The sequence below is a fragment of the Symphalangus syndactylus genome, chromosome 8 (assembly GCF_028878055.3).
Source record: "Symphalangus syndactylus isolate Jambi chromosome 8, NHGRI_mSymSyn1-v2.1_pri, whole genome shotgun sequence".
Lineage (NCBI taxonomy): Eukaryota > Metazoa > Chordata > Mammalia > Primates > Hylobatidae > Symphalangus > Symphalangus syndactylus.
Window position 1 is genome coordinate 123,102,501 of NC_072430.2, and position 27,443 is coordinate 123,129,943.

Below are 27,443 nucleotides of genomic sequence, written 5' to 3' on the forward strand. Positions count from 1 at the left end.
CCACCACACCCGGCTCATTTTTTATTTTTAGTAGAGACAGGGTTTCACCATGTTGGCCAGGCTGGTCTTGAACTCCTGACCTCAGGTGATCCACCTGCCTCGGCCTCCCAAAGTGCTGGGATTACAGGTGTGAGCCACACTGCGCCTGGCTCCTAACACTGTATTTCTCTGTAGCACAGGTAACCCTGAAGCTTACAGTATCTTGGCTTTAGATTCTAAGTCAGCAACTAGTTAACATTTTGAGTTGTACTGAATTGCTGAGTGAATATTTATTAAAAGAGGAAAAGAAACTCAGAATTTATTTGGTGGAAAAATCCCAACTGTTCAGAAAAATTATATTACAGATAATCCCAATTAAACACACAAAAAACAACTATCCTAGAGATAGCAATAATTTCTTCCTTTCTTCCATTATTGGAGAAACAACCCTTCCCATGGCCTAGAAGGGGCAGCTTGGAAGTCTACATGACCCTGCTTGTCCCTCCCACCTAAGCCTGCTGAACCCGGAATGGATTATTTGACTCAACCAATCAGATTACCTGTTTTGAAAATTTGGAACTGAGATATACAAAGTTAGCTGATGATGAGCATTTCAAGTGGAAGGAAGACTTGGGGGTTGACATTGCTATTTTAGAGTATAAAATGAGTATTATTATTTTTATTATCAAAACATACTCAAAACGTGACAGAATAATTTTTCTTAACCAATAATTTTGAGCACTCAATGATTCAATGTACCTCAGACAATCCTGGATTATACTAGTAACTAATCCATGTGTTAGAAAGCAGATCAAGGAAGTTTGCTTGAAGATGCTAAAGTCAATATACATTTGTGTTCAGGATAAGATTATCAGCCAGATACAGAACCTATTTAAAAATCTATGGGGATAAACATGGCCATGAAATAATAATCCACTTTTAAGGATTGCACAATGGATCAAAGGGGATTCATGTGTTTAACTCAACACTCTTTTTTTTTTTTTTTTTTTTTTTTTTGAGACAGAGTCTCTACCTGTCGCCCAGGCTGGAGTGCAGTAGTACCATCTCGGCTCACTGCAAGCTCTGCCTCCCGGGTTCTCGTCATTCTCCTGCCTCAGCCTCCCAAGTAGCTGGGACTACAGGCGACTGCCACCATGGCTGGCTAATTTTTTGTATTTTTAGTAGAGACGGGGTTTCACCATGTTAGCCAGGATGGTCTCGATCTCCCGACCTCGCGATCCGCCCGCCTCAGCCTCCCAAAGTGCTGGGATTACAGGCGTGAGCCACCGCGCGTGGCCTTAACTCAACATTCTTCCACTGAATATACTGTTTGCTTCTTCCCCACGCCCTAATTGAAACCTGCTCTCTTCCTGATATTCTATATTACAGTGAATGAGATAATTTTCCAGTTTCTTTTAAAAGACAGAAATCTGAGGATCATATTTGACTTCTCCCTCTCATTCACTCCTCACGTAAGATAAATGATTATTTCCTAAGCATCTCTTGAATCCATCAACTTTTTTTTTCAAGCCAAAACCTTGGCTTAGGACACCACTAACTTCTTGTTTGGACTACTGCAATAATTTCCTAAGAGGTCTCAAGTATTACTATGTTTTTCTCTAACTTCTGTAGCCAGAATGATCTTTTCTTCAAACATAAATCCTTATCAAATAATTGTTTGCTTAAAATATCCAACAGCTTCCTAATGCCTTTGAAACAAAAGTCCAAATTCCTAAACATGGCTTCAGGCCATGCAAAAACCGGAGACTACTTAGCTCTCTAGTCTCATGTTTTGCATTTCCCCTTCAACAATATGCTCCAGTCATGCAGATCATTCTGAACTTTCTTTTAGATCTACTAACTTGCTGTGGGCTTTCTCATTTCTGAGTCTTTGTACACACTATTCCTTCTGGCTAGTGTCTAGAGACTGTGAAACCTTACTTTGTCTTCCTGCCCCTCCTCAGCTGGTTCACAAAACAGCCCAACTGTTAAGTCACAGATATTTATTGAGAATCTATGTGCCAAACACTGTTGTAGAAGTTGGGGATATAGTGATAATTAAAGCAAGATGGTGCTTGCCCTCAAGGACCTTAAGTGCAAAAGCTCTGAAATGAGAATGGCCTTGGCGTATTTGAGGGAGGGAGAGAGGGAGGAAGAAAGAGAGAGAAAGAAGTACAGATTTCAGGAAGACATCATGGAGACTGAGAAAACAAATAAGAAAGTATTACAAAACTGACTAGTAGCATTTAGTGCCCATTTAAGAGTGTAGTCCTGAGTTTAAGGAAAGTCCACGGAACACAGTTTTGTGATTTTCTTTAGCAATCTTCACCAGCTTGGGTGCAGGTATGGAAAAAGTAGCTAGTTGAGTTGGGAGTTTGGGTTTTGTCAGGCTACTGCGACAGAAGAAAAGAGGAAGGAGATAAAAGGGTACCAAAATATGGCATGTAGGCTGAGTAAGAAAGGAAGTGATGATAAGAGGGAGGTGCTGCATAGCAAAAAAGTAAGAGTCAATGGGTTGACAGTGTTAGTAAAAATCAAGTAATAAAGTCGGAACATGACACTAGGTAAGCTGGACGGAAAGGATTAGGGAAGGATATTTGAAACAAAGATTTCAAAGGTGGTACAGTTATTGATGATGACAAAGTCTAGGGAAGTGGTTTTCACACTTCAGTATTGCATTAGAATCATTCGGAGGGCCTATCAAAACACAGATTGCTAAGCCCCACATCCAGAGTTTCTCAGTCAGTAGGTCTGAGGTGGTGTCAAGAATTGGCATTTCCAGGAAGTTCACAGATTATATTTGATGATCTAAGTTCACACTTTGAGAAGCACTGGTCTAGGGTAATGACTTCTATAAGTGGGCAATCAAAATAGGGTAGAAGAAAAGATTTTTGGAATTAAGATCAGAAACTGAGAAAACAGGCTGCTGAAAGAAAGTGATCATGACACTTCTTCGGACTGTCTTTTCTACTTAAACTCTCTCCCTAAGTGATCTCATGTATTACTATAGCCTCACAAACTGATGAAATATCAAATTCATATCTCTAGTCTGAATTTCTTCCCTGAGCTTTAAACTTGTATATTGAAATGCCTAGGTGAAATCTCCATTTGCCTGTTTAATTTTTATTCCTCCCTTGTCCCACTAACTGTGCTTCCTCATAACAGCAAATGGTACCATTATCTATCCAATGGCTCAGGCCAAAAAACATGTCTCCCTTGATTTTTTTCTTTTTCCCTTGGCACCTTTGTGGTGTTGGTTAGAAAGATCAGCTGGGGCTGGGCTTGGTGGCTCACGCCTGTAATCCTAGCACTTTGGGAGGCTGAGGCAGGTGGATTACCTGAGGTCAGGAGTTCGAGACCAGTCTGGACAACATGGTGACTCCCCATCTCTACTAAAAATACAAAAAAAAAAAAAAAAATTAGCTGGGCGTGGTGGCGGGCGCCTGTAATCCAAGCTACTCGGGAGGCTGAGGCAGGAGAATCACTTGAACCTGGGAGGCAGAGGTTGCAGTGAGCTGAGATCATGCCACTGCACTCCAGCCTAGGCAACAGAGAGAGACTCGGTCCGCCCCAGGAAAAAAAAAAAAGAAAGATTAGCTGGTATGGCTAGATATCCTCTTTCTTCTGGTGATCTCAAGAGTCTTTCCTTCACAATGTGATCTCTCCAGCAGTGCAGCCAAGCTTCTTATCTAGCAGCTTAGGGTTCCCAAAAGCACAAAAGGGGAAGTTGCCAGGCCATCTTAATGTTTAATCACAAACTTGGCACAGAATCAATTCAATCACATTTTATTGCACTCACATAGCCTTCCCAAATTCACTGTGAAGAGGTCTACACAAGAGTATGCATACTGGTAGCCATGGTCCACTAGATGCTGTCTTTGGAGACTGAGTGTGTATACACACACACTCACACTTTTTTTTCTATGGAGCCATGTGAATACACTGTAATTGCAGATATTATAATACTTTACCCCAAAGCACATCAGCCTGAATCTCTCTTTTTTTGAGACAGAGTTTTGCTCTTGTTGCCCAGGCTGAAGTGCAATGGTGCAATATCGGCTCACTGCAACCTCCTATGCCACCTGGGTTCAAGCAATTCTTCTACCTCAGCCTCCCAAGTAGCTGGGATTACAGGCATGCAACATCACGCCCGGCTAATTTTGTATTTTTGGTAGAGATGGGGTTTCACCATGTTGGTCAAGTTGGTCTTGACCTCCTGATCTCAGGTGATTCACCTACCTCAGCCTCCCAAAGCGCTAGGATTACATGCATGAGCCACTGTACCCAGCCCAGCCTGAATCTCTTAATTAAAAGCACATTTTCCTACGTAACAATTATCACACCTAAGAATATTAACAGTAATTCTATTTATAATTCCAATATATAGCCTACATTCTCATTTCTCCAGTTGTTTCCAAAATATTTTTTGTACAATTTTTTCTAACCTAGACTCCTAAGGTTACTCACTACATTTGGTTGTCAGGTCTCTTTAGTCTTTAGTCACGGCCAGTTTTTCTTCTAAAGCCTCCCATTATGGATTTTTCTAGTGTTCTTTTAAGTATAGGCTGTTTTTTCCCCATACCCTAGAGCCTGGAGACAGGGTGGGTTTCCTCTTTATTACCCACTGCCATTTCCAACTACTTTGTCTCCTTTCAGGCTATAAAAACTGTAGCTCCCTTGAAGTGCATGATATAGGACATTGCCACATATTACCTCTTCCTGTAGCTGTCCCTTTGTTAATTTTATGAAGTTATAGGACTGAGCAAAGAACTGAAAAGGAGAGCAGAAAGCAGGAAATAAATCAGGAAGGGACAAAAGCACTAATATTAACCAGGGATACCTAAGGGCAGTGATTATAAATGTAGTAAGGGGACTGCATAATGATACTTGTATCAAGAAGAAAGGCCGGGCGCGGTGGCTCACGCTTGTAATCCCAGCACTTTGGGAGGCCGAGGCGGGCGGATCACAAGGTCAGGAGATCAAGATCACGGTGAAACCCCATCTCTACTAAAAAATACAAAAAATTAGCCGGGTGTGGTGGTGGGCGCCTGTAGTCCCAGCTACTCGGAGAGGCTGAGGCAGGAGAATGGCATGAACCCGGGAGGCGGAGCTTGCGGTGAGCCGAGGTTGCGCCACTGCACTCCAGTCTGGGCGACAGAGCGAGACTCCGTCTCAAAAAAAAAAAAAAAAAAAAAAAAAAAAAAGAAAAAAAGTAATGCCTGTGTATAAAAACCATCACGTTTTTGCTTCCAGTTAAATGGGGATATACTAATTCTTATTTTACTTGCATGCAAAATAATTCATAATTGAAGAGGTTCCAACTATGAGAATGTAGAAAATAATTTTCTGATATTCTAGTATTCTCTTCATTTCCAAAATCCTATGGTTGGTGTACCTGAAACACATTAGCAATATATAGTTGTTTAGATCTTGGGGCTATCAAGAGAGAAAAATTTGAACTGGTCATAGGAAAAGATAGTAAAAGTTATCTACCTAAAAATTTCAAAATACCCACAGTACAAGGCAGGATGGCTCAGCTCTGTTGTTCCCATTGATAGCTTTAGATAACAAAAAATGAGTAAAAATTACCAAAAAAAAAGTATAGCATTTTATGTACAGTCATGTGTTGCTTAATGATGAAGATACATTCTAAGAAATTGCATGGTTAAGTGATTTCGTCTTTGTGCAAACATCTTCGAGTATACTTAACACAAACCTAGATGGTATAGCTGACTACACATCTAGGCTATATGGCATAGCTTATTGCTCCTGGGCTACAAACCTGTACAGCATGTTACTATACTGAGTACTGTAGGCAACTGTAACACAATGGTAAGTAGTTGTGTATCTAAATATATCTAAACATAGAAAAAGCAATGCATTGTGCAGGGAATGGAGAACTTGAATTATTTATACCCTAACACCTGGTGTAAATTCAGATACAGGAAAATGAAAGAATTATATGAATTTCTGAAATAGCAGTGGTGAGAAAAGCACCTCAGAACTGACACAAACATATATTAAATGCACATAAGAAGGCTAGCTTTACTAGTGATGTATACCTAAAGGGATATGGCATACTTTACCACTAGTATCTGTGTACTAGTCACAATATTTGCTTCTCATTTTTTAAAGCTTTTTATAATACAGAATGAAAATGCCATCAGCCCTGTTATATACAGATCCACTTCACCTCCCTTTATTTGTTTTTATCTGAGGAGTCTCACTCTGTTGCCTAGGCTGGAGTGCAGTGGTGCAATCTTGGCTCACTGCAACCTCCGCCTCCCCGGTTCAAGCGAATTCTCCTGCCTCAGCCTCCCGAGTAGTTGGGATTAGGGTCACACATCACCATGCTCAGATAATCTTTCTATTTATCTCCTGTTATTTGGGGGTCATTTGTCACTACAAAACTTTGAAAGAGTTATGTTTTGTTTAACAGAGGTTTAATCTTCATTAAACCTACCCAGCTCTGTGATTGTTTTGGGCTTCTCAGTTTCCATAGTGTCTGGATTTTCTGGCATTTCTTGAATATCATCTTCTGCAAATCCGGTATCTGGGCTGCTAGTTGGCTTATCATCATCTTCATGACTCAGAGATGGTGAAGCATCTCTCTTACTTATCTCCAAGACAGCTGCTAGAAGCTCTTCTTCGCTCATTCTGTCAAATCCCGAGTTTTCCAATTCAGACCTGTCAGGCTCTATTGGGCATAATTTTGAATCCTAAAGAAGAGAGTTACTTTTAGAAGAAACCAGAATACCCACAAATATAGCAATCTTAATTAGTATTTAAAGTAGCAACTTTATTTCTAGAAAGTTTCCTTTCTTTGATGTGTTGGGTTATTTAACAATCAATAAGCAATATATAAACTAAATGGTGAGTCTAACTTTAAAAATAATAAATACATAAGAATACATGATTATTTTTTCTTGATTGAAATAAGTATACATTTTGTAAAAATTTGGAAAATACGTAAAAAAATAAAATAAATTCATTCAAAATAGATTACTCAGAGATAATTACTCTAAGTATTTTCAATTTATTTTCTTCCAGATATATATAGATTATACAGTAAATATTCTATCATTATGCCTATTACACCATTATAAATGTTAGCTGGTCTTATTAACAATAAATGAGAAAAATAAAAACGACATCAAGATTATGTAAAGAAGGCTGGGTGAGGTGGCTCACGCCTGTAATCCCAGCACTTTGGGAGGCCAAGGTAGGCGGATCACCTGAGGTCAGGAGTTTGAGAGATCACCTGAGGTCAGGAGTTGGCCCAGCCTGGCCAACATGGTGAAAACCCATCTTTACCAAAAATACAAAAATTAGGCTGGGCGTGGTCACGGCTCATGCCTGTAATCCCAGCACTTTGGGAGGTCGAGGCCGGCAGATCACTTGAGGCCAGGAGCTCGAGACCAGCCTGGCCAACGTGGATAAACCCCATCTCTACTAAAAATACAAAAAAATTAGCCAGGCATGGTGGCACGCACCTGTAGTCCGAGCTACTAGGGAAGACAGAGAATCGCCTGAACCTGGGAGGTGGAGAATGAAGCAAGCTGAGATCACACCACTGCACTCCAGCCTGGGTGACAGGGCAAGAGTCTGTCTCAAAAATAAATAAATAAATAAGATAAAAAACCAAAACCCCAAAATTAGGGAGATGTTGTGGTGCACGTCTGTAATCCTAGCTACTCAGGAGGCTGACGTAGAAGAATCACTTGAACCTGGGAGACAGAGACTGCAGGGCCAAGATCGTGTCACTGCACTCCAGCCTGGGCAACAGAGTGAGATCCCGTCTCAAAAAAAAAAAAAAAAAGATTATGTAAATATTCAAGTTGTTTTCTGGGAGAATTTTGGACTTTCACGCATTTCTCATTCAAGCTGAACAACCACAAACTACCTCTGGCTTTAAAGTAAGATAAGAAACAACTCAGAACAAAGCAAAAATAACTACTAAAATAATTCCATTATTTAAAAGGAGGCTTAGAATAAAATACAGTAGCATAAGATAATGCAAACACCTAGAAAAGCTTAGATCTTCAAAGTGTTAACTATCCATATAATTATCTATATATTAATCCAATTAATAAATCCATAATTTAAACAATTAGATTACTTGGTTGCTCTGCTGATGTAAAATGTTTACTACAGTTCCCTCACATAAACAATTGCTACAGGCTGGGAGTAGTGGCTCATGCCTGTAATCCCAGCACTTAGGGAAGCTGAGGTGGTAGGATCACCTGAGCCCAGGAATTTTAGACCTGCCTAAGGCCACATAGGATCTTGAGACCTTGTCTCTACAAAAAATTTTAAAAACTAGCCAGGCATGGTGGTGCGTGCCTGTAGTCCCAGCTACTTGGGGAGCTGAGGTAGGAGGATTGTTTGAGCCCAGGAGGACGACGCTGTGGTGAGCTGTGATTACACCACCGTACTCCAGCCTGGGCAACAGAGCGATATCCTGCCTTAAAAAACTGTTACCAAAATAAAGCAAGTAATTATTTGAGGACCAATATGCAAAAGCAACTCTGAAGGGCAAAAAAAGAAAGTAATTTGTTTAGAACAACTAATTTCTCATAAGTCTTGATCCATCTGTAAAACAGATTGATTTCTGTAGCCAGAGAAGGCATTTTCTTTAAAACTAATTAGTTTGAGGATGGTTATGAAAGACATTTGTTTGGACAGTAAGAGCTAAACAAATCTTTGTCAGATGTTTTAAGACAATATTACTTACTTTTTCCAGGTCTTCCTGCTGCTGTTCATTGCCTAACATTTCACAAAGTCTCTGGCTGAGGGCCACAGAACGTTTTAGCTCATCCTCACTGTCTGAATCAAGGCATAAAGCCAAGGAGCTCTTGGATTTGAAGGTGAATTTCCTGTAATTTAAGGAAAAAAAAGTGTGATAAACATTTGTCTTTGTTATTCTTTTGATGTAAAAATATCAAAACAAATAGCTTTTCCATTACAGAAAATTACTTAACAGAAAAAAAAGATATATCAAAAGAGGTATATTTCAGCATTACCTTTGCCCCACTCCAAAAGAGCCATGCTTTGAAAACTGGACAACTCTTATGCTACTACGTATCATCAGTAAACTAATCATGTTGTGCCTTTTTTCTTTTAATGATCAACCCCAATGAAATTTGCTATTGTCTTTATAAATTATGCTATTGAATTCATGCAGGCATAGCAATGAATAAATGTTTTTGACAACAAAGTGCATGAAGACTAATTTGTGATCTTTTAAATTATGATCCATGCACTTTAAAAATAACAGTAACATTCCACTTATCCACTTATCTGTAGGTCAGACTTCTGGCAACCTCTACTTTCCAGAACATAGGGATTCCAAAGTAAGAAAAAAGGCTTCTGAGGAAGGCAGTTCCAAAGCCCATGTACTTAGAGGGACCCTTTCTTTCCCAGGAAATGGTGAATAAAATAGTGTATCAAGTTCATCAAGAAATGAGAGCTAAGAAATGAGAAAGAATAACCACAAGAAAGGCAAACAAGAACTATAAAGTCATTTAATGTAAAAGCAAACTGTCTTGTAATAATTAAGAGCCTCTGAGGGCAATATCATATTGAAACACAGTGTAATAATTGATACTTAAAATGCTGATTCTAAGTCATTAAGATATACTTAAATTATCCTTAGTTATTTTAAGAATGTAAGGAACAGTGTAACATATTTTAGAAACATTTTCATCCAAACTGTTAAAAATCTTTCAAAAGATAAATGGTTAAAGGGTAAGCTTCAGTTATATAAAAATTCACTTATGTGGAATCCTTTAATGATGCCAGATAAGTAAGGTGTTACTGTGTTGTCTTCTAGGTAAGCCGAAAATAAACTAAAGAAAAAAGTGGTAAAGGTCAAAGAACAAGAACTTTCTTTGATGGAGGTTAACACAAATTCATATGCAATACAAAAAATATATATATAATGAAAACTAGAAAATACAATTAACCTGAATGTAAAAACTGAAAATAAACATATAGACTAATGGCACCAAGAAATAAGAGGCCAGAGTGGAAATCAGGAAGATTACATAGCAATGTAGATCAAAGAAAAGAGGCAAGTGGTCAGTGATAAGCCCAAACATAGTGTGTTGCTCAGAGCAGCCAGGATATCACTGCACTCCAACCTGAACACTTGAAAAGCCTCTCATGTGCTCAAAAGGGTTTTTAGTATAATAGCCAATTAGCCATCTTAATTCCTCAATTTAGATTTCATGCTCACCAAGCAAACCTGAACATATTAATTTGTTTACCCAGGTAAATATTTTGCTGAAGGAGGATGACACCTGGCTACCATTGCACCAGGGTCAAATGTGACAAAGGACATTGTAGAAGAATCAATGGTATTCTGGTTCATAACTCAGCCTCTTTTAAGTTTGATCGGCATGACAGGTCTTCTAGGGCCTAATCATTCTTTATTGATCAACTCCCAAATTTTCATACCAGTAGACCCTGGAGAACAGATGACCATGCCAAGGTACAATGATGCCCAATGAAATCATTTCTTTCTTGAAACTACAGTGACTTGGTACATAAAGAGTGCATTCCATTAATGATTACTATATTTACAGAAGGCAGCTTGCCTGTAGCAATGAAAAATATTCATCCTGTAAATGCATCACTTGCTCACTTTCTAAGCAGCCAAGTGGTATTGCTCATTTGTATCTTGAGAACGGGCAAGAGTATTCATATCGGTACCATTTCAGATTTCTAGTCATGTTAGTCATCTGGTTTTAATTGCACTGAAAAATAATTAACAGGAGGAAAAGAAAATAGCAGTTCCCAAATGTCATTTTATGGTTATATAAGCCCCCCAAAAGCCCTTAAAAAACAAAAATGTCTCTTCTCTAAACGTACTTTGGGCCATCAAATTTTTAGAAAAATTAATTAAAAAGTCAAACGACAACTAAACGAATTGAAATGATCTAATCAGGAACTCCTCTAGTAAAATCTTAGAGGAAATATATTTAAAAAGCAAACAAAAAAGGCATGTGCTTCCCTCCTTGGATACAGTTTGGTCTTAAACAAAAAAACAGGGCATTTGTAGAATGCTTGCTTGTTTTCCTGTCCCCTTTCAAAATAACTCCTATTCGGTGTCAAAGACAAGAAGTTCCAGACTGGCTAACAACAGGTAAAAAATGTTTTGGGATTCCATGCCTATCTTTAAGGAAGAGTGCTTTAGACTAATAGGGGTTATTTTATCCCTTAAATCCCTAGACTCCCTTGTCCTCAGTTAATTTTTAGAGTTTTAGGATGAAAGTATTACATATTAACAATAATAAGTTTTTAAAAGTTTTAAGACAATATTGAGAGGATGAGCTAACCTTGTGTCACTGATTAAAATTTGTTATATCCTTCAATATATTCTAAATCAAATTCAGGAAAGTTTCAAAAGCATAGGTAATAAAGAACATTATCATGCAAAAAGAAAAACAATAATGAAAAGGCAGGGAGGCAATCTTGGAGATTAGGGTAAGCCAAATCCTTAAATACAGATTTTGGGTACATAAGAAATATAACTCACTTTGAAGGTGTAGAAGGGCTGGTGATGCAGGAATTCACCATTTGAGAGGCTTTCAATGGTCTAGAACTATCAGAAAATTAGAAAATATATAATGTATACAAATGAGTTATTAAAGATATATTTAAATTATAAAATGAATTATTCTGTACTATAATTCCTTTTATGTCCTCTTGAAAATCGAACGATTATAATACTTTTTAAATTACTAGCAATAGGCCAGGCGCAGTGGTTCACGCCTGTAATCCCAGCACTTTGAGAAGCTGAGGTGGGCGAATCACCTGAGGTCAGGAGTTCAAGTCCAGCCTGGCCAACATGGTGAAACCCTGTCTCTACTAAAAATACAAAAATTAGCTGGGTTTGGTGGCGGGTGCCTATAATCCCAGCTACTCGGGAGGCTGAGGCATGAGAATTGCTTGAACCTGGGAGGCGGAGGTTGTAGTGAGCGGTGATCGCACCACTGCACTCCAGCCTGGGCAACGGAGTGAGACTCCATCTCAAAAAAAAAAAAAAAATGGCCGGGCACGGTGGCTCACAAGGTCAGATCGAGACCATCCTGGCTAACACAGTGAAAACCCGTCTCTACTAAAAAAATACAAAAAATTAGCCGGGCATGGTGGCGGGCGCCTGTAGTCCCAGCTACGCGTGAGGCTGAGGCAGGAGAATGGCGTGAACCCGGGAGGCGCAGCTTGCAGTGAGCGGAGACGCGCCACTGCACTCCAGCCTGGGCGACAGAGTGAGACTCCGTCTCAAAAAAAAAATACTAGCAATAGAGGCCAAAAGAGAAAATTAAATACCATCTCTAGGCTCTCCTTGATCCAATAATCTACATAGACAGCATTGGAAATGAAGTCAAGTGTAATACATATGAAAAAAATAACTTGGAGAAAATTACCTTGTCTCAGTTCTTTTAAAGTAATAGCTCTCATTTATTGAGGACTTACTAGATGTCAGACACTGTGCTAAGAACTCTACGTATTATTACCTCATTTAATGTTCACAACCATCCTATTGTTTTTCTTACAGACAAGTCAAGGAATTTGTGCAAAGTCTAAAAGCTATCAAATTGTACAGTCAGATAGCTTGGCTTCAGGCCTGTGATCACACAGAGTCTACACTGTTAGTGTGACATAGTACTACTACCAGCAAGAGTAATAGCTCTACCAGCAGAAGGTAGTAAGTACCAAGCAAAAACACGAAAAGAAAAGCTGTGAGAGAAAAAAACCAGAAACAGACTCTCTGGGCACATGCTTTTATTAGTAGACCCTTGAGACACTAGTGTAAACTTCCATGAGACGTGGCTCTTTCAGACACTAACTGTACGACTTTAGGAAAATCATTTAATTTCCTTGGTCCTCTTGTATAAAATTAAGGGTTTGGACAAAAATCTCTAAAATGTCTTCCATCTTTAAAGTTCTATAATTTTATAATTCCACCAAACTAGTGTTCAAGTATAGAAAAGAATGACATAACATATGGCTTCAAAGTAATGCAAGTATGTAGAAAAATGGGGAACACTCAAAGAAGTCCGAAGGTTTTCCCAGCATACATGATGAAGCAAAACCTAAAGTAAAGATTACTTCTTTTTTTCTTGAGAAATGTTAGGAGCCATTTAAGTTCTTTACACTGCTGATAATATATGCATGAAGGCATAACATTGAGTATAGGGTTTCTCACATCTGCATGTTCTGAAGAGTCAACTGAGGCATTTGCTAAAAATATTGATTCCTAAGCACCTATCTCAGACCTACTGAAACAGAACCTCCAAGGAAAAAACACAAAAATCAGTATTTTTAGTGTCTAGGTGACTCTTATTATCACCTAAGTTTGATTCATATTCAAAAAGTATATCAAACTGTCTTCTAGCAGTCTAAAAAGAGCACTTCCTAAAAAAGCACCTCACTATGAAAAGCAACTAATAACTTTGGAAAAATTTTAAGCATTTTCTTCAATTACTTCAGGCAGTGATTTAAAACTAAAACAAAGTAAAGCAAAATTAAAATCTCCTTCTTGGTCTGATTTCTTCTTTTCCTTTTTTTTTTTTTGAGATAGGGTCTTGCTCTGATCACCATTCACTGCAGCCTTCATCTCCCAGGCTCCAGCAATCCTCCCATCTCAGCCTCGAGTAGCTGGGACTACAGGTGTGTGCCACCATGCTGGCTTTATTATTTTATTTTTTGTAGAGATGAGGTCATGCTCTGTTGCCATTGGTGGTTTCAAACTCCTAGGCTTAAGCGATTCTCCTGCCTCAGCCTCCCAAAGTGCTAGGATTACAGGCATGAGCCACTGCATCTGGCCATTGATCTGATTTTACCTTGGAGTCATATTATGTAATTCAGTCATTCTTTTGATTAGATACTAAAGCCTTTCTATTTCAAAAGGGAATGTAAAGACATAGTCTCTCAAGGACTTACATTGCCATATGTGCACTCCAACCAAGGGTAAAAGGTGGTTTTGTGTTTTCAGTGCAATGAGATGAGAGGGTCAGGTATCTTGGAATGATGACTTGCTGCCCAATCTTATTGTTAAGCGAGAGAGCCACATTGAAGCTATATCGTTTCAAATGGAGAATGAGGACCCTGAAAAACAGGAGATGACAACCTTACTAATTCACACATAATACATGTATCTTTCTTACAGTAAAAGAGATCACTCTATGTTAGACGACTTTTGATTTAAAAAATCCGTTTGGCCAAACCAAAGACACATCAAAGAATATTTACTGAATACCTGTTAGGTGCCAGGCATTGGGCTAGGTAATAAGCATACAAATAATGGTGGATTACTGTGGTTTGGGTAAAATACTTATAATGTTCCTAGAAAAAACACAAATAAATAAAATAAAGCAGACAAGAATGTTAAATTTGGCACTGATACTGGGTTAAATCCTTAAATTATTTACTTCACTGTTACATAGTTTAAAAAGCAATAGGTTTCATATAACCACTACTAGTAAAATAATGTCTATTAAAATGTTACATAGCTCTTATATTTGATGGTAAACATTAATTACTTCAAGACGATTTTTGATGAGAATTATTCTTTTATTTTCAGAAGTACTTTCTCTGTAGAAAGCTAAGGAGGAAACTTTTCCCCATCTAGAAAAAAGCTTTACAAAAATTTGCAAGCCAAATCTGATCTGTGGGTCTGAAAAGGCTGTTAGCTCTTTAGAAGCACTGAATTCTTTATGGTTAAAATTGTGGTAACCTTTTCACTTCTCATACAGAACACGATCTCTGCTTGATGGATTAAATATATTTCTCAACCCACAAGAACACTTTAAAAATTGAATTTCAAAAATCTTATGGGAATAAACTTCAGTTCTAGGCACACACACAAAAATGATCTATAAAAAACTGTTTCTTACCATATATGCCTTCATCACGGAAGCCACAAACAAAAATTTGCAAACTTGCAAACTGAAGTTATGGATTGTACTTCTTTTTAAAAAGCATGCTAGAACTCAGGATCTTCAAATTACAATTTGAGAGAATACGAGGACATAGCTGATGTGAAACCAATGTCAAAATTAAATATATTTTTTTCTTTTTTTTTTCTTTTTTTTTTTTTTTTGAGACGGAGTCTCGCTCTGTCGCCCAGGCTGGAGTGCAGTGGCGCAATCTCGGCTCACTGCAAGCTCCGCCTCCCGGGTTCACGCCATTCTCCTGCCTCAGCCTCTCTGAGTAGCTGGGACTACAGGCACCAGCCACCACGCCCGGCTAATTTCTTGTATTTTTAGTAGAGACGGGGTTTCACCGTGGTCTCGATCTCCTGATCTCGTGATCCGCCCGCCTCGGCCTCCCAAAGTACTGGGATTACAAGCGTGAGCCACCGCGCCTGGCCCAAAATTAAATATTTTAACTAGAATTTCAAATAACCTAACCAAAATAAAAGGTAATATGAGGCTACTCTGGACACACTGCCTATAGTGTAGCCCTGCTATGCACGGAGCAGTAAAAGGGGGGAAAAAAAGGTAATATAAAACAGGAAAATGATAGTCAAAATCATTGATCTTCAAAGATGAGGCCCAACTTTGTGAACAGATTTGATAATGGTATTAGGCCCTTCAAGAATAAGAGTGGCTTTGAATATTAAACTGAACAAAAGTAGAACAAGACTAATCATTAGGATTTAAAGAGTGGCTTTGAATATTAAATTGAACAAAAGTAGAACAAGACTAATATTAGGATTTGACAAACAGAAGCTTCTATCACATAAGTCTGGAATAAATTAACCTTTAACACAAGTGATCTACCAGGAAAAAAAAAAAAAAAAAAGAAAGAAAAACAAGAAGAAAAATTCCCCTTAGCATTTTTTTTCCCCCCACTTGAAAAACCAAATAGCAAGAGAATGGGAAAGAGAAAAGACATCCAGCATGTGAGGTCAAAACTAGTCTTTTTAACTGTACACATGGTTTCCTTAGTGACAGCTGGTAACAACCAATTCTTTGCTTTAAGATTCTTCCTCCCACCTTCCTGGCCTCAAACCACTCACAAATAGGAAAAGAACAAATTCTCTTAAGTCAAAAATATAAGTCTCTTAAGTCAATATAATAATACTGCTATGATTTACACACTTTGGGAGGCCGAGGCAGCCACATCACCTGAGGTCAGGAATTTGAGACCAGCCTGGCCAACATGGCGCGACCGTGTCTCTACCAAAAACACAAAAATTAGCCAGGTGTGGTGGCGCGTTCCTGTAATCCCAGCTACTCAGGAGGCTGAGGCAGGAGAATCACCTGAACCCAGGAGGCGAGGGTTGCAGTGAGCCGAGATCATGCCACCGCATTCCAGCCTGGGCAACAGAACGAGACTCTGTTTGAAAAAAAACAAAAAACACAACATTTTTTGTAGAGATGGGGGTCTCACCATGTTGCCCAGGCTGGTCTCAAACTCCTGGTCTCAAGCAATCCTTCCACCTTGGCTTTCCAAAATGTTGAGATTACAGGCGTGAACCACCACACCCAGTCTTTATAAAGTCATTTCTTTAAAACCAACTTCCTTGGATCAGCGCGGTGGCTTATGCCTATAATCCCAGCACTTTGGGAGGCTGAGGTGGGTGGATCACCTGAGGTCAGGAGTTCAAGACCAACCTGGTCAACATGGTGAAACCCCGTCTCTACTAAAAATACAAAAATTAGCCAGGTGTGGTGGCATACACCTGTAATCCCAGCTACTCGGGAGGCTGAGGCAGGAGAATCGCTTGAACCCGTAAGGTAGAGGTTGCAGTGAGCTGAGATTGTGCCACTGCACTCTAGCCTGGGGGACAGAGCAAGACTCTGTATCAAAACAACAACAACAACAACAACAACAACAACAACAACAAACAACCAAAAAAAAAAAAAAAACGAACGAACTCCCATTTTCTAGAAAGGAGTAGATTATGAAATGTAAAAGAACTAGTCTCTAGGGACTAGGTTCCAGAAATTCCACACTTACTGACAGAATACTGAAGCTAATAAAAGAAAGTAAAGCACTCTGTAGGCAAAGTGCTACATAAATACTTAATAATAACCTTGGTGTTTGTGATCTATTCTTGGAAAGAACTAAAAGCTGTCCTGTAACCACATAATAATTTTTTGTAACTACTTCAGTTTTATGTTTATACAGAGCAGATACAATATAAGTTAATTTCATTCCTATATCAGAAAATTTATCTTATGATTACAGGAAATTTACTAATTTATAAGATCCTTAGAATGAAGGAATGCACAAACTGCAAAAAATTACTCCCTATTTTATTCTTATGTACATGTGTGTATGTGTCTATAGCAGGTTTTTACTGAAAGTATGAGATAACAGAAAAAGACTACAGCACAACACAGGGCAACTGAATATTACACATTACTGAATTAAAAATTGACTAGCTAGTTCTTATAATTATTCCAAAGTCTCAGCAGCTGTATCCTCTGTTGCCATTTTCTTGGAACTCTCAAGACCCTTTTTCTCTTCAATATTTCAAACCCTTTTCCTTCCTTTCCTTCCTTTCTTCCTTTCTTTAAATATATATTTCTTTCTTTTGTAGAGCTGGGGTTTCCCTATGGTACCCAGGCTGGTCTTGAACTCCTGGACTCAAGTGATCCTCCTACCTCAGCCTCCCAAAGTGCTAGGATTACAGGCGTGAGCTATCACACCTGGTCACCTTTCTTATGCAAGAGCATTCTAGCTCTCCACCCTCTACACTCTGCACATTTCAGCTTTCCTGACCCTCTTTACCAATCCATTCTGGTAACCTTCATTTATTCAGTAATATTTGTATGAACTTTAAAAAGAAAAATTGAAAAGCAATTAAATGTACCTGGGAATTCTTTAGTCCATAGCAAAAAAAAAAAAAATTTACCTAGGAAGCCTGTTAAATTTGTGCCTGACAAGAGCACACTTCCCACCACACTTCTCACAAGAATACTCCAGTTCTTCAGCCTATAAAAAGAAGGAAAAATAAAGCATGAAGGTGAATCAGCATTAGTATCTTAAATGCAAATAATTTGCCCTAGTTTTATTAGTTCCATTAGTGGAATGACAACTCTGAACCAGTTTTAAAAATTCTGTGTCTAGAACCAGGAGCCCTACCAAATTAAGATCCAATCCTCAAAATATACCTATAATATCATGCCCCACTTCAGAATTTCTAATTTCCTATTTCACCAAGAAAATATCTAAATTTATGATAGCAACTAGACTCTAAAATAAAAGATTCTTAGCATTTTCAGCCTTTTCCCCACGGACACATATGAACCACTACCAAGAGTATATCCAGATTTTAACATATGGCCATAGCAGAGATAAGATCACCTTTAGGTTAGGTAGAATTTCTTGTCTGTTAGGTGTAACGCTACCCCTTTCGCATAATGGAACTCAATCTTCTCGTGACAGCCCACTAAGAACAACTGCTTTAAAAGGATGAAAAGTTGGGGTGAATACCATTACCTAGAGAACACTGAAACAAGAAATCCTTAAAAAATGGGGGTAAAAATACATAGGAAAATCTTCAAAGTCTATGATAAAAACAAGAATAGTTTAAAAATGACTAAAAGAAAAGCAGAGTATTTGTCTTTGGGTAGAGCTCAATGTTCACCATTTAATAAACAGATTTTTTTGTTTGTTTTGACACAGAGCCCTTGCTCTGTCACCCAGGCAACTGGGTGGGAGGGAGGGGCGTGATCTCAGCTCACTGCAACCTCCACCTCCAGGGTTCAAGTGATTCCCGTGCCTCAGCTTCCCGAGTAGCTGGGACTACAGGCATGTGCCACCATACCTGGCTAACTTTTGCATTTTTAGTAGAAGCAGGGTTTTGCTGTGTTGGCCAGGCTGGTATTGAACTACTGACTTCAGGTGATTGGCCTCCCTTGGCCTCACAAAGTGTTGGGATTACAGGTGGGAGCCACCGCACCCAGTCAGATTTTTTATTTTTTTTATTTTTTTTTTTTGAGACAGAGCCTTGCTCTGTCGCCCAGGCTGGAGTGCAGTGGCGCGATCTCGGCTCACTTCAAGCTCCACCTCCCAGGTTCACGCCATTCTCCTGCCTCAGCCTCCCGGGTAGCTGGGACTACAGGCGCCCACCACCATGCCCAGCTAATTTTTTTTCTTTTTTGAGACGGAGTCTCGCTCTGTCGCCCAGGCTGGAGTGCAGTGGCGCAATCTCGGCTCACTGCAAGCTCCACCTCCCGGGTTCACGCCATTCTCCTGCCTCAGCCTCCCGAGTAGCTGGGACTACAGGCGCCTGCCACCGTGCCCAGCTAATTTTTTGTATTTTTAGTAGAGACGGGGTTTCACCGTGTTAGCCAGGATGGTCTCAATCTCCTGACCTCGTGATCCGCCCGTCTCAGCCTCCCAAAGTGCTGGGATTACAGGTGTGAGGCTAATTTTTTTGTATTTCTAGTAGAGACAGGGTTTCACCGTGTTAGCCAGGATGGTCTCGATCTCCTGACCTCGTGATCCTCCCGCCTCAGCCTCCCAAAGGTGAGGATTACAGGCATTAGCCACCGCGCCCGGCCTTATTTTTATTTTTTATACCTTAGGAGGACAATCCTGACAATTTGCTACAACACAACAAGGACCACTACTAGACAGATCAAGGGGGATTCTTGCAAATTTCCACTAGTTATAAGGACTGCTATAACAACAGTCTGATTATGCCCCAGAAACTTTCTCAATATCTGTAACGGTATATCACAGACACAAATATGTATCTACAGCTTTGGATAAACATGATTCTTCTTTCCTGTTTCTAATAGGGTACATACAACCTAAGAAAAATCAAAGAATATTTTCTTTCTTTTTTTTTTTTTTTTTTTTTTTGAGAAGGAGTCTCACTCTTTCACCCAGGCTGGAGTGCAGTGGCGCTGTCGGCTCACTGCAGGCTCTGCCCCCCGGGGTTCACGCCATTCTCCTGCCTCAGCTTGCCGCGTAGCTGGGACTACAGGCGCCCGCCACCTCGCCCGGCTAATTTTTTTGTATTTTTAGTAGAGATGGGGTTTCACCGTGTTAGCCAGGATGGTCTCGATCTCCTGACCTCGTGATCTGCCCGCTTGGCCTCCCAAAGTGCTAGGATTACAGGCGTGAGCCACTGTGCCCAGCAGAATATTTTCTTATTCTGCAGATCTTAGGATACCAACTTACATGGTATCTACAGTTCTAATTTCATGTTACCAAATTTTAGAATATGTTACTTCAAATACTTTAATATTTGTTTACAAATAACAAACTACTTTTTTTTTTTTTTTTAGAGACAGAGTCTCGTTCTGTCGCCAGACTGGAGTGCAGTGGCGTGATCTTGGCTCACTGCAACCTCCCACTCCCAGGTTCAAGCGATTTTCCTGCCTCAGCCTCCTGACTAGCTGGGACTACAGGCACCCGCCACCATACCCTGTTATTTTTTGTATTTTTAGTAGAGACCAGGTTTCACCAGGTTGGCCAGGATGATCTTGATCTCTTGACCTTGTGATCCACCTGCCTTGGCCTCCCAAAGTGCTGGGATATACCTGTAATCAGGTGTTAGCCACTGCGCCTGGCCAACAAACTATTTCTAAGATTGTCTAAATGCTTGCTATTGAGTTAAATTTATAATCTATTTAAGCAATTTTCTTTTTCAATGAGTTATAATTAGATTTATCAAGCTTTTAAAAATAATAATAATTTATAAAAACTTCTCATCTGTTTTCCCCAAGAATAATTTTGTTGAAACTCTGCCAAAACCAGGTGTGGTGGCTCACACCTGTAATCCCAAGACTTTGGGAGGCCAAGGTGGGCAGATTACTTAAGGTCAGGAGTTCGAGACCAGCCTGGCCAACATGATGAAACCACGACTCTACCAAAAATACAAAAATTCGTCAGACATGGTGGCATGATCCAGCTACTTGGGGAGGCTGAGGTGGGAGGACCATCTGAACCTGGGGGCAGAGGTTGCAGTGAGCTGAGATTATGCGACTGCACTATAGCCAGGGTGACAAAGTGAGACTCTGTCTCCAAAAAAAAAAAAAAAGAAAAAAAAAAAGAAAAGAAAAGAAACTTTGCCTTGAAGAAACCAACTTCAAATACAACTATCAATGATACAAAATTTAGTTATGTGAAAATACAAAAGATATTATTTACCCTGAAGAAAAGATCAAGAGAATCTTGAATTGAACGAGGAGGGAGTGGTTTTTTCCTACGAGGAAGGTCAATAGAGAGGTCATTAAACTGTTCTCTTTTGGGGATAATCTCTCCACATCTGTAAGAATAAAATGAGACATGTAAGCATTTAGACCAATACACAAGAAATACAAATATACCTGAGAAACTGTTCTTCCACAGAACTTATGGTACTGACACACTATCACCAGGCATAAGAACTATATACATTTAAGACTTTTTCATGTTTACTTTGACCCTTATTAAATTAACACAGATAAAACCTCAATTGCAAATATTTAAGTACTTTAAATCTTTTTTCTTTTCGTGAGATGCAGTTTCGCTCTTGTCACCCAGGCTGGAGTACAATGGTGTGATCTCAGCTCACTGCAACCTCTGCCTCCGGGGTTCAAACAATTCTCCTGCCTCAGCCTCGCAAGTAGCTGGGATTACAGGCATGCGCCACCATGCCCGGCTAATTTTGTATTTTTAGTAGAGACGGGGTTTCTCCATGTTGGTTAGGCTGGTCTCGAACTCCCGACCTCAGGTGATCCTACCGCCTCAGCCTCCCAAAGCACTGGGATTACAGGCGTGAGCCACCACACCCGGCCAATTTTTAAACTTTATATAAGCAACCCCCAAGCTTTAAAAAACTAAAGTATAACATAACATACAAAAGTGAACCTGTCACAGGTATACAGCTTGATAAATTATCAGTTAACACATTCATCACCACTCAAATCAAGAAAGAGGGCCAGGTGTGGTGGCTGGTGCCTATAATCCCAGCACTTTGGGAGGCCAAGGTGGGTGGATTACCTGAGGTCAGGAGTTTGAGACCAGCCTGGCCAACATGGTGAAACCTTGTCTCTACAAAAAATACAAAAATTAGCCAGGCAAGGTGGTGGGTGCCTGTAATCTCAGCTACTTGGGAGGCTGAGGCAGGAGAATCACTTGAACACGGGAGGTGGAGGTTGCAGTGAGCTGAGATCACGCCACTGCACTCCAGCCTGGGCGACAGAGAGATACTCTGTCTCAAAAAAAAAAGAAAAACAACAACAAAAAAGAAACAGAACAACACCATCAACTCCCTAGAAGCCCCCTTGCACATATCCTTTTCCAGTCACTACCCTCCTTCCTTCTCCTCCAAAATAACTATTTTTTATTTTTTTGAGGCAGAGTTTTGCTTTTGTTGCCCAAGCTGGAGTGCAATGGCACGATCTCGGCTCACTGCAACCTCTGCCTCCTGGTTTCAAGCGATTGCTACCTCAGCCTCCCAAGTAGCTGGGATTACAGGCGCACACCACCATGCCTGGCTAATTTTTAGTATTTTAGTAGAGATGGGGTTTCACCATGTTAGCCAGGCCAGTCTTGAACTCCTGACCTCGTGATCTGCCTGCCTCGGCCTCCCAAAATGCTGGGATTACAGGTGTGAGCCACCACACATGGTCCCAAAAGACAACTATTATTCTGACTTCCAACACTATAGATGTTCTGCCTGTTTTTGAACCTTTTATAACGGGATTATGCAATACGTTTTCTTTTAGTTGGCCTCTTTTTGTTCAGCATGATTGTAATATTTAACTATGCCTGCTGCGCATGACTCTACTGCATTTTCATTGTTGTATAGCTTTAATCTGTATGAATATTCTACAATTATCCATGTTAGTACTGATGAGCATTTAGGTTGTTTCCAGTTGTTGGCTATATAAGTAATGCTGCTTTAAAAATTCTACATGTTATTGGCCAGGCACAATGGCTCACGCCTGTAATCTCAGCACTTTGGGAGGCTGAGATGGGCGGATCACGATATCAGGAAATCAAGACCATCCTGGCTAACACAGTGAAACCCCGTCTCTGCTAAAAATAGAAAAAATTAGCCAGGCATAGTGGCGGGCACCTGTAGTCGGGAGACTGAGGCAGGAGAATGGTGTGAACCCAGGAGGCGGAGCTCAAAGTGAGCCGAGATCGCCCCACTGCACTCCAGCCTGGGCGACAGAGTGAGACTCCATCTCTAAATAAATAAACAAATAAATAAATAAATAATCTACATGTTCTTTATGTGCGTATGTGGTTACTTCTATTAGGCAGCAGAATGATTTAGTTATCAAATATATTTTTTATAGAATTTTAAAACATGAGCTCAGAAATTAAAACACCATATTCAATTTACCTAGAAGCAAATTTCTTTTAAATAGTTTTAGCTGACTGTTTTTCATTTTGTCTTATCAGTACTTTAGGTAATATTCTTATTTCTACCCTAATTCCCTACTGTTTCAGCTAAAGACTATCTTATGAAAACATAAGAGTATATTTGTCTTTGATTCAACAAACATTTACTGAGTGCCTCTCTAAAAGGCAGAATTCTAAGGTGACCCTTGACTTTGTATATTTCTGTCCCCTTTGAGTGTGGATATAACCAACCTGTGATAATGATGAGCTACCACACCTATGATGACGTTATTTTACCTGGCCCAAAGGAATTTTGCAGACATAATTAAGGATACTAATCTTAACTTTGAATGAATCAAAAAGGAGATTATCTGAATGGGTCAGATCCAATCATGAGCCCTTCTGTTTGTTTGTTTTTGAGATAGGCTCTTGCTCTGTTGTCCAGGCTGGAGAGCAGTGGCACGACCACGGCTCACTGCAGCCTCGACCTCCCAGGCTCAAGCAATCCTCTCACCTTAGCCTCCCAAACAGCTGGGACTACAGGTGTGCACCACCATGTCTGGCTATTTTTAAACTTTTTGTAGAGAAGAGGATATCACTATGTTGTCAGGGTTGGTCTCAAACACCTAGATTCAAGTGATCCTCTTGCCTCAGCCTCCCAAAGTGCTGGGATTACAGGCATGAGCCACCATGCTCCACCCATATGAGCCCTTCAAATCTGGGTCTAGAGGACAGAAAGAGAAGTCTGAAGTCAGAAAGATGTATACTTCCTGCTAGCCTGGAAAAAAGCAAACAGCACTGTTGTGAAGTGCCTATGAGGGGGCCATGTGGCAAGGATCTATAGTCAGCCTTCAGGAAATGAGTGGTTCCAGTGGACAGCTAGCAAGAAAATGAGGATCTCAGTCCTATAACCATAGGATCTGAATTCTACCCACGACCTTAATGAGACAGAAGAGGAACCTGGGCTCCAGATGAGAGCACAGGCAGTAATACCTTTATTCCAGCCTTATGATACTCTGAGCTGAGAACTCAGCCATACTGTGCTTAGTTTTCCGACCTACAGAGCTGGGATGAATAAATGGGTGTTGTTTTAAGCTAATATGTTTGAAGCAATTTCTTACACAGCACTGAAAACCTAATAGGGCCTCCTATATGCCAGAAAATGTTCTAGGCACTGGGGTGATAGCAGTGAATAAACCAAGGCAAAAATACCTCCTCTCATGAAGCCATCATTATACTGGGAGAGACAATGAAATCGACACTAGTAAAACATACAGTATGTTAGATAGTGATACATGTAAAGAGGAAATACATAGTAGGGAAGAGGGAAATGAAAGATCAGAGCAGAGTATCTGATAGCGTGGCAAGAAAACACATCACTGAACAAATGGCCTTTATGTAAAGATCTGGAAAAGTGAGGGCACTATCTAAATGAGAATATGGGGGCCAGGTGTGGGGGCTAGTGCCTGTAATCCCAGCATTTTGGGAGGCTGAAGTGGGAAGTTGGCTTGAGCCTACAAGTTTCAGACCAGCCTAGGCAACATTGGAAAACCCGATCTCTACAAAAAATCAAAAAAATTAGCCAGGCATGGTGGTGTGCACCTGTCATCCCAGCTATTCGGGAGGCTGCGACGGGAGGATTGCTTGAGCCAGGGAAGTTGAGGTTGCAGTGAGCTGTGATTGAGCCACTGCACTCTAGCCTGGGTGACAAGGCAATACCCTGTCTCAGAAATAAATCAGCAATTAAGTAAAAATAAAAATAAGAGAATTTTGGGAAAGAGAATTCAAAATAGAGGAAATATTAAGTGCAAAGACTCTAAGGCACTATGATCCTGGTGTTTTTGAACAAAAGCAAGGAAGCTCATTTCGTTAAAACAGAATGAGCAAGGGAAAAGTGTGACAGAAGATAAAGTCAGAGAGTTAAGAGAGATGGGGGTAGGAGTGCTGAGGCAGATTACATGAGGTTATACAAGTCACAGGCTTTTAAATTTTATAAGCAGAAGGCTGATGTGAACTAACTTCCATTTTAAATGGATTCCTTTGGCTTATGTGTTTAAAACAGACTGCAGAAACATGGTAACTAATTTAAAAGACGCCGCAACAATTCAAACAAGAGATGACAGTGGTTTGGTGTAGGGTAGTGGCAATGAAAGTGGTAAAAAGAGGTCACATTCTGGATGTATTTCCAAGGTAGAGCTGAAAGGACTTGCAGACATATGAGATGTCAGGTTTGAGAAAAAGAAATACAAAGCTGGGCACAGTGGCTTACGCCTGTAAACTCCAGCAATTTGGGAGGCCAAGGTGGGAGGGTTGCTTGAGGCCAGTTCAAGACTAGCCTGGGCAACATAGTGAGAGCCCATCTCTAGAAAAAATTTAAAAATTAGCTGGGTGTGGTGGCATGTGCTCGTAGTCCTGGCTACTCTAGATGCTGAGGTGGGAAGGACTGCTTAAGTTCAGGAGTTAGCAGGCTACAGTAAGCTATGACTGCGCCACTGCACTCCAGCCTGGGTGATGGAGCATGACTCTGTCTTAAAAAAAAAAAAAAAATTTTTTTCCCCATATTCAAGAATATATTATTAATACACTGAATTGCCTTATATTAATTAAAAAGCAGTCAGTTTAAACTGTAATGGTTTTTTTTTAAAAAAAGTACATTTGCCAAACTGGCCAAACCTATAGCAAGATGGGGCAGAGGACAGACACACAAAATTACAATCCAAAGTGTAATGTGTGTGGAATCTTCCTTCAGCCACAAACTACTTTGTGTTAGAGAATTGTCCTAAATAAAATCACTAATGAAGCAACAGAACCCTATCCCCACCCAGCTGGCACATCCTGCCCGGTCTAGCCACCTGGTGTGCCTATATCCCATGACCCATGCCACTTATTGCATTGATGCATATACCTCAACTGCATATCCAACATCTGGGTACTGTACAATTAGAGTGCCTAACACCACTGGCACACTGTAGAAGCCACTACTCTGATATGGCCTTCTTTCTTTTTTTGAGATGGAGTCTTGCTCTGTCACCCAGGCTAGAGTGCAGTGGCATAATCTCAGCTTACTATAACCACCTCCTCCCAGGTTAAAGCAATTGTCCTGCCTCAGCCTCCCTAGTAGCTGGGACTACAGGTGTGCACCACCACGCCTGGCTAATTTTTGTATTTTTAGTGAAGATGGGGTTTTGCCATGTTGGCCAGGCTGGTCTCGAACTCCTGACCTCAGGTGATCCACCCACCTTGACCTCCCAAAGTGCTGGGATTACAGGCGGGAGCCACCATGCCCAGCCTGATATGGCTGCTTTCTTCTGGGTTGCCTGAATGATCTCACTGTCCAGCTCCCCAGACCTGACTGAGAGAGCTGGTGGACTGCCTGTGGTCATTTTCAACTGAGGCAACTTAAATTTTCCTATAAAAAAATCTGAATGGTACTCCCACAATTCAATGAAATAATAACTGAAAACTTTGCCTCTCACTTTGACTTGTACAAATTTTGTCTGGAAGGTGCATTAGAAGGAAGAGATAAATGGCTATTATATTATTAACTGCTGTTGGACTCTCCAGCTTTTATAAGCTGAACCATACTTGCAAGATCCGGATGTTTTCTTCAGAAAACCATTTATCCACCGGGGGAAAAGACTGATGAAGTCATGAATGAAAGCAAGCAGTATCACAGACTACTGATGCAAAACTGTCTTTATTAAAATTCTGGTTAAAAATGCTAGAATGTTATAGCTAGAAAAGATGTCAGTGAACACTATCATTTTGAGCAGCCTGAGAAAAATAGATATGGAGGACAGAAAATTGGAGAACCAATATGGATTTTGAATATTTCTGAAGAAAATTCCAGAATGGAAGAGAAGCAGTATTTAGAGAATAGTTTTCTGGATCTGGAGAAAATCCCAAAGCTTCAGATGAAAAGGCTCTACCATATTAAGGCAAAAATAACAAAAAGTGTTAATAACTAGATGTAAACTAGTGAAACTGTGAATTTCAAAAATAAAGAATACCACAGATTTTCAGGAAGAAAAAGAAAAAAATTCCCACAAAGTCAGGTTTCTTATGAGTCGCACAGAGTAACAGGATATGATAGGGCAGTATACTTAATACATTGATGGGTAAAGACTACGTGTGAGTCAATAATTCTGCAT

At 40.0% G+C, this 27,443-nt stretch overlaps 1 protein-coding gene across 12 annotated transcripts in view; it reads right to left on the minus strand.

Moving 5' to 3' along the window:
- The window catches only part of USP37 (ubiquitin specific peptidase 37), a 120,781-nt gene that overhangs the window by 19,485 nt on the left and 73,853 nt on the right, over nt 1-27,443 (minus strand). For 10 of the 12 annotated variants that reach the window (XM_055290598.2, XM_055290597.2, XM_063645094.1 and 7 more), the window contains 6 exons: nt 21,106-21,223; nt 17,855-17,934; nt 13,930-14,094; nt 11,519-11,584; nt 8,714-8,855; nt 6,443-6,698 (listed from right to left, as the gene is read on the minus strand). In XM_055290598.2, coding sequence (XP_055146573.1) covers nt 6,443-6,698; nt 8,714-8,855; nt 11,519-11,584; nt 13,930-14,094; nt 17,855-17,934; nt 21,106-21,223 — 827 coding nt within the window. Of the gene's footprint in view, nt 1-5,192; nt 5,538-6,442; nt 6,699-8,713; nt 8,856-11,518; nt 11,585-13,929; nt 14,095-17,854; nt 17,935-21,105; nt 21,224-27,443 lie in introns of those variants that run through there. The other 2 variants (XM_055290603.2, XM_055290599.2) reach the window with 2 other exon arrangements.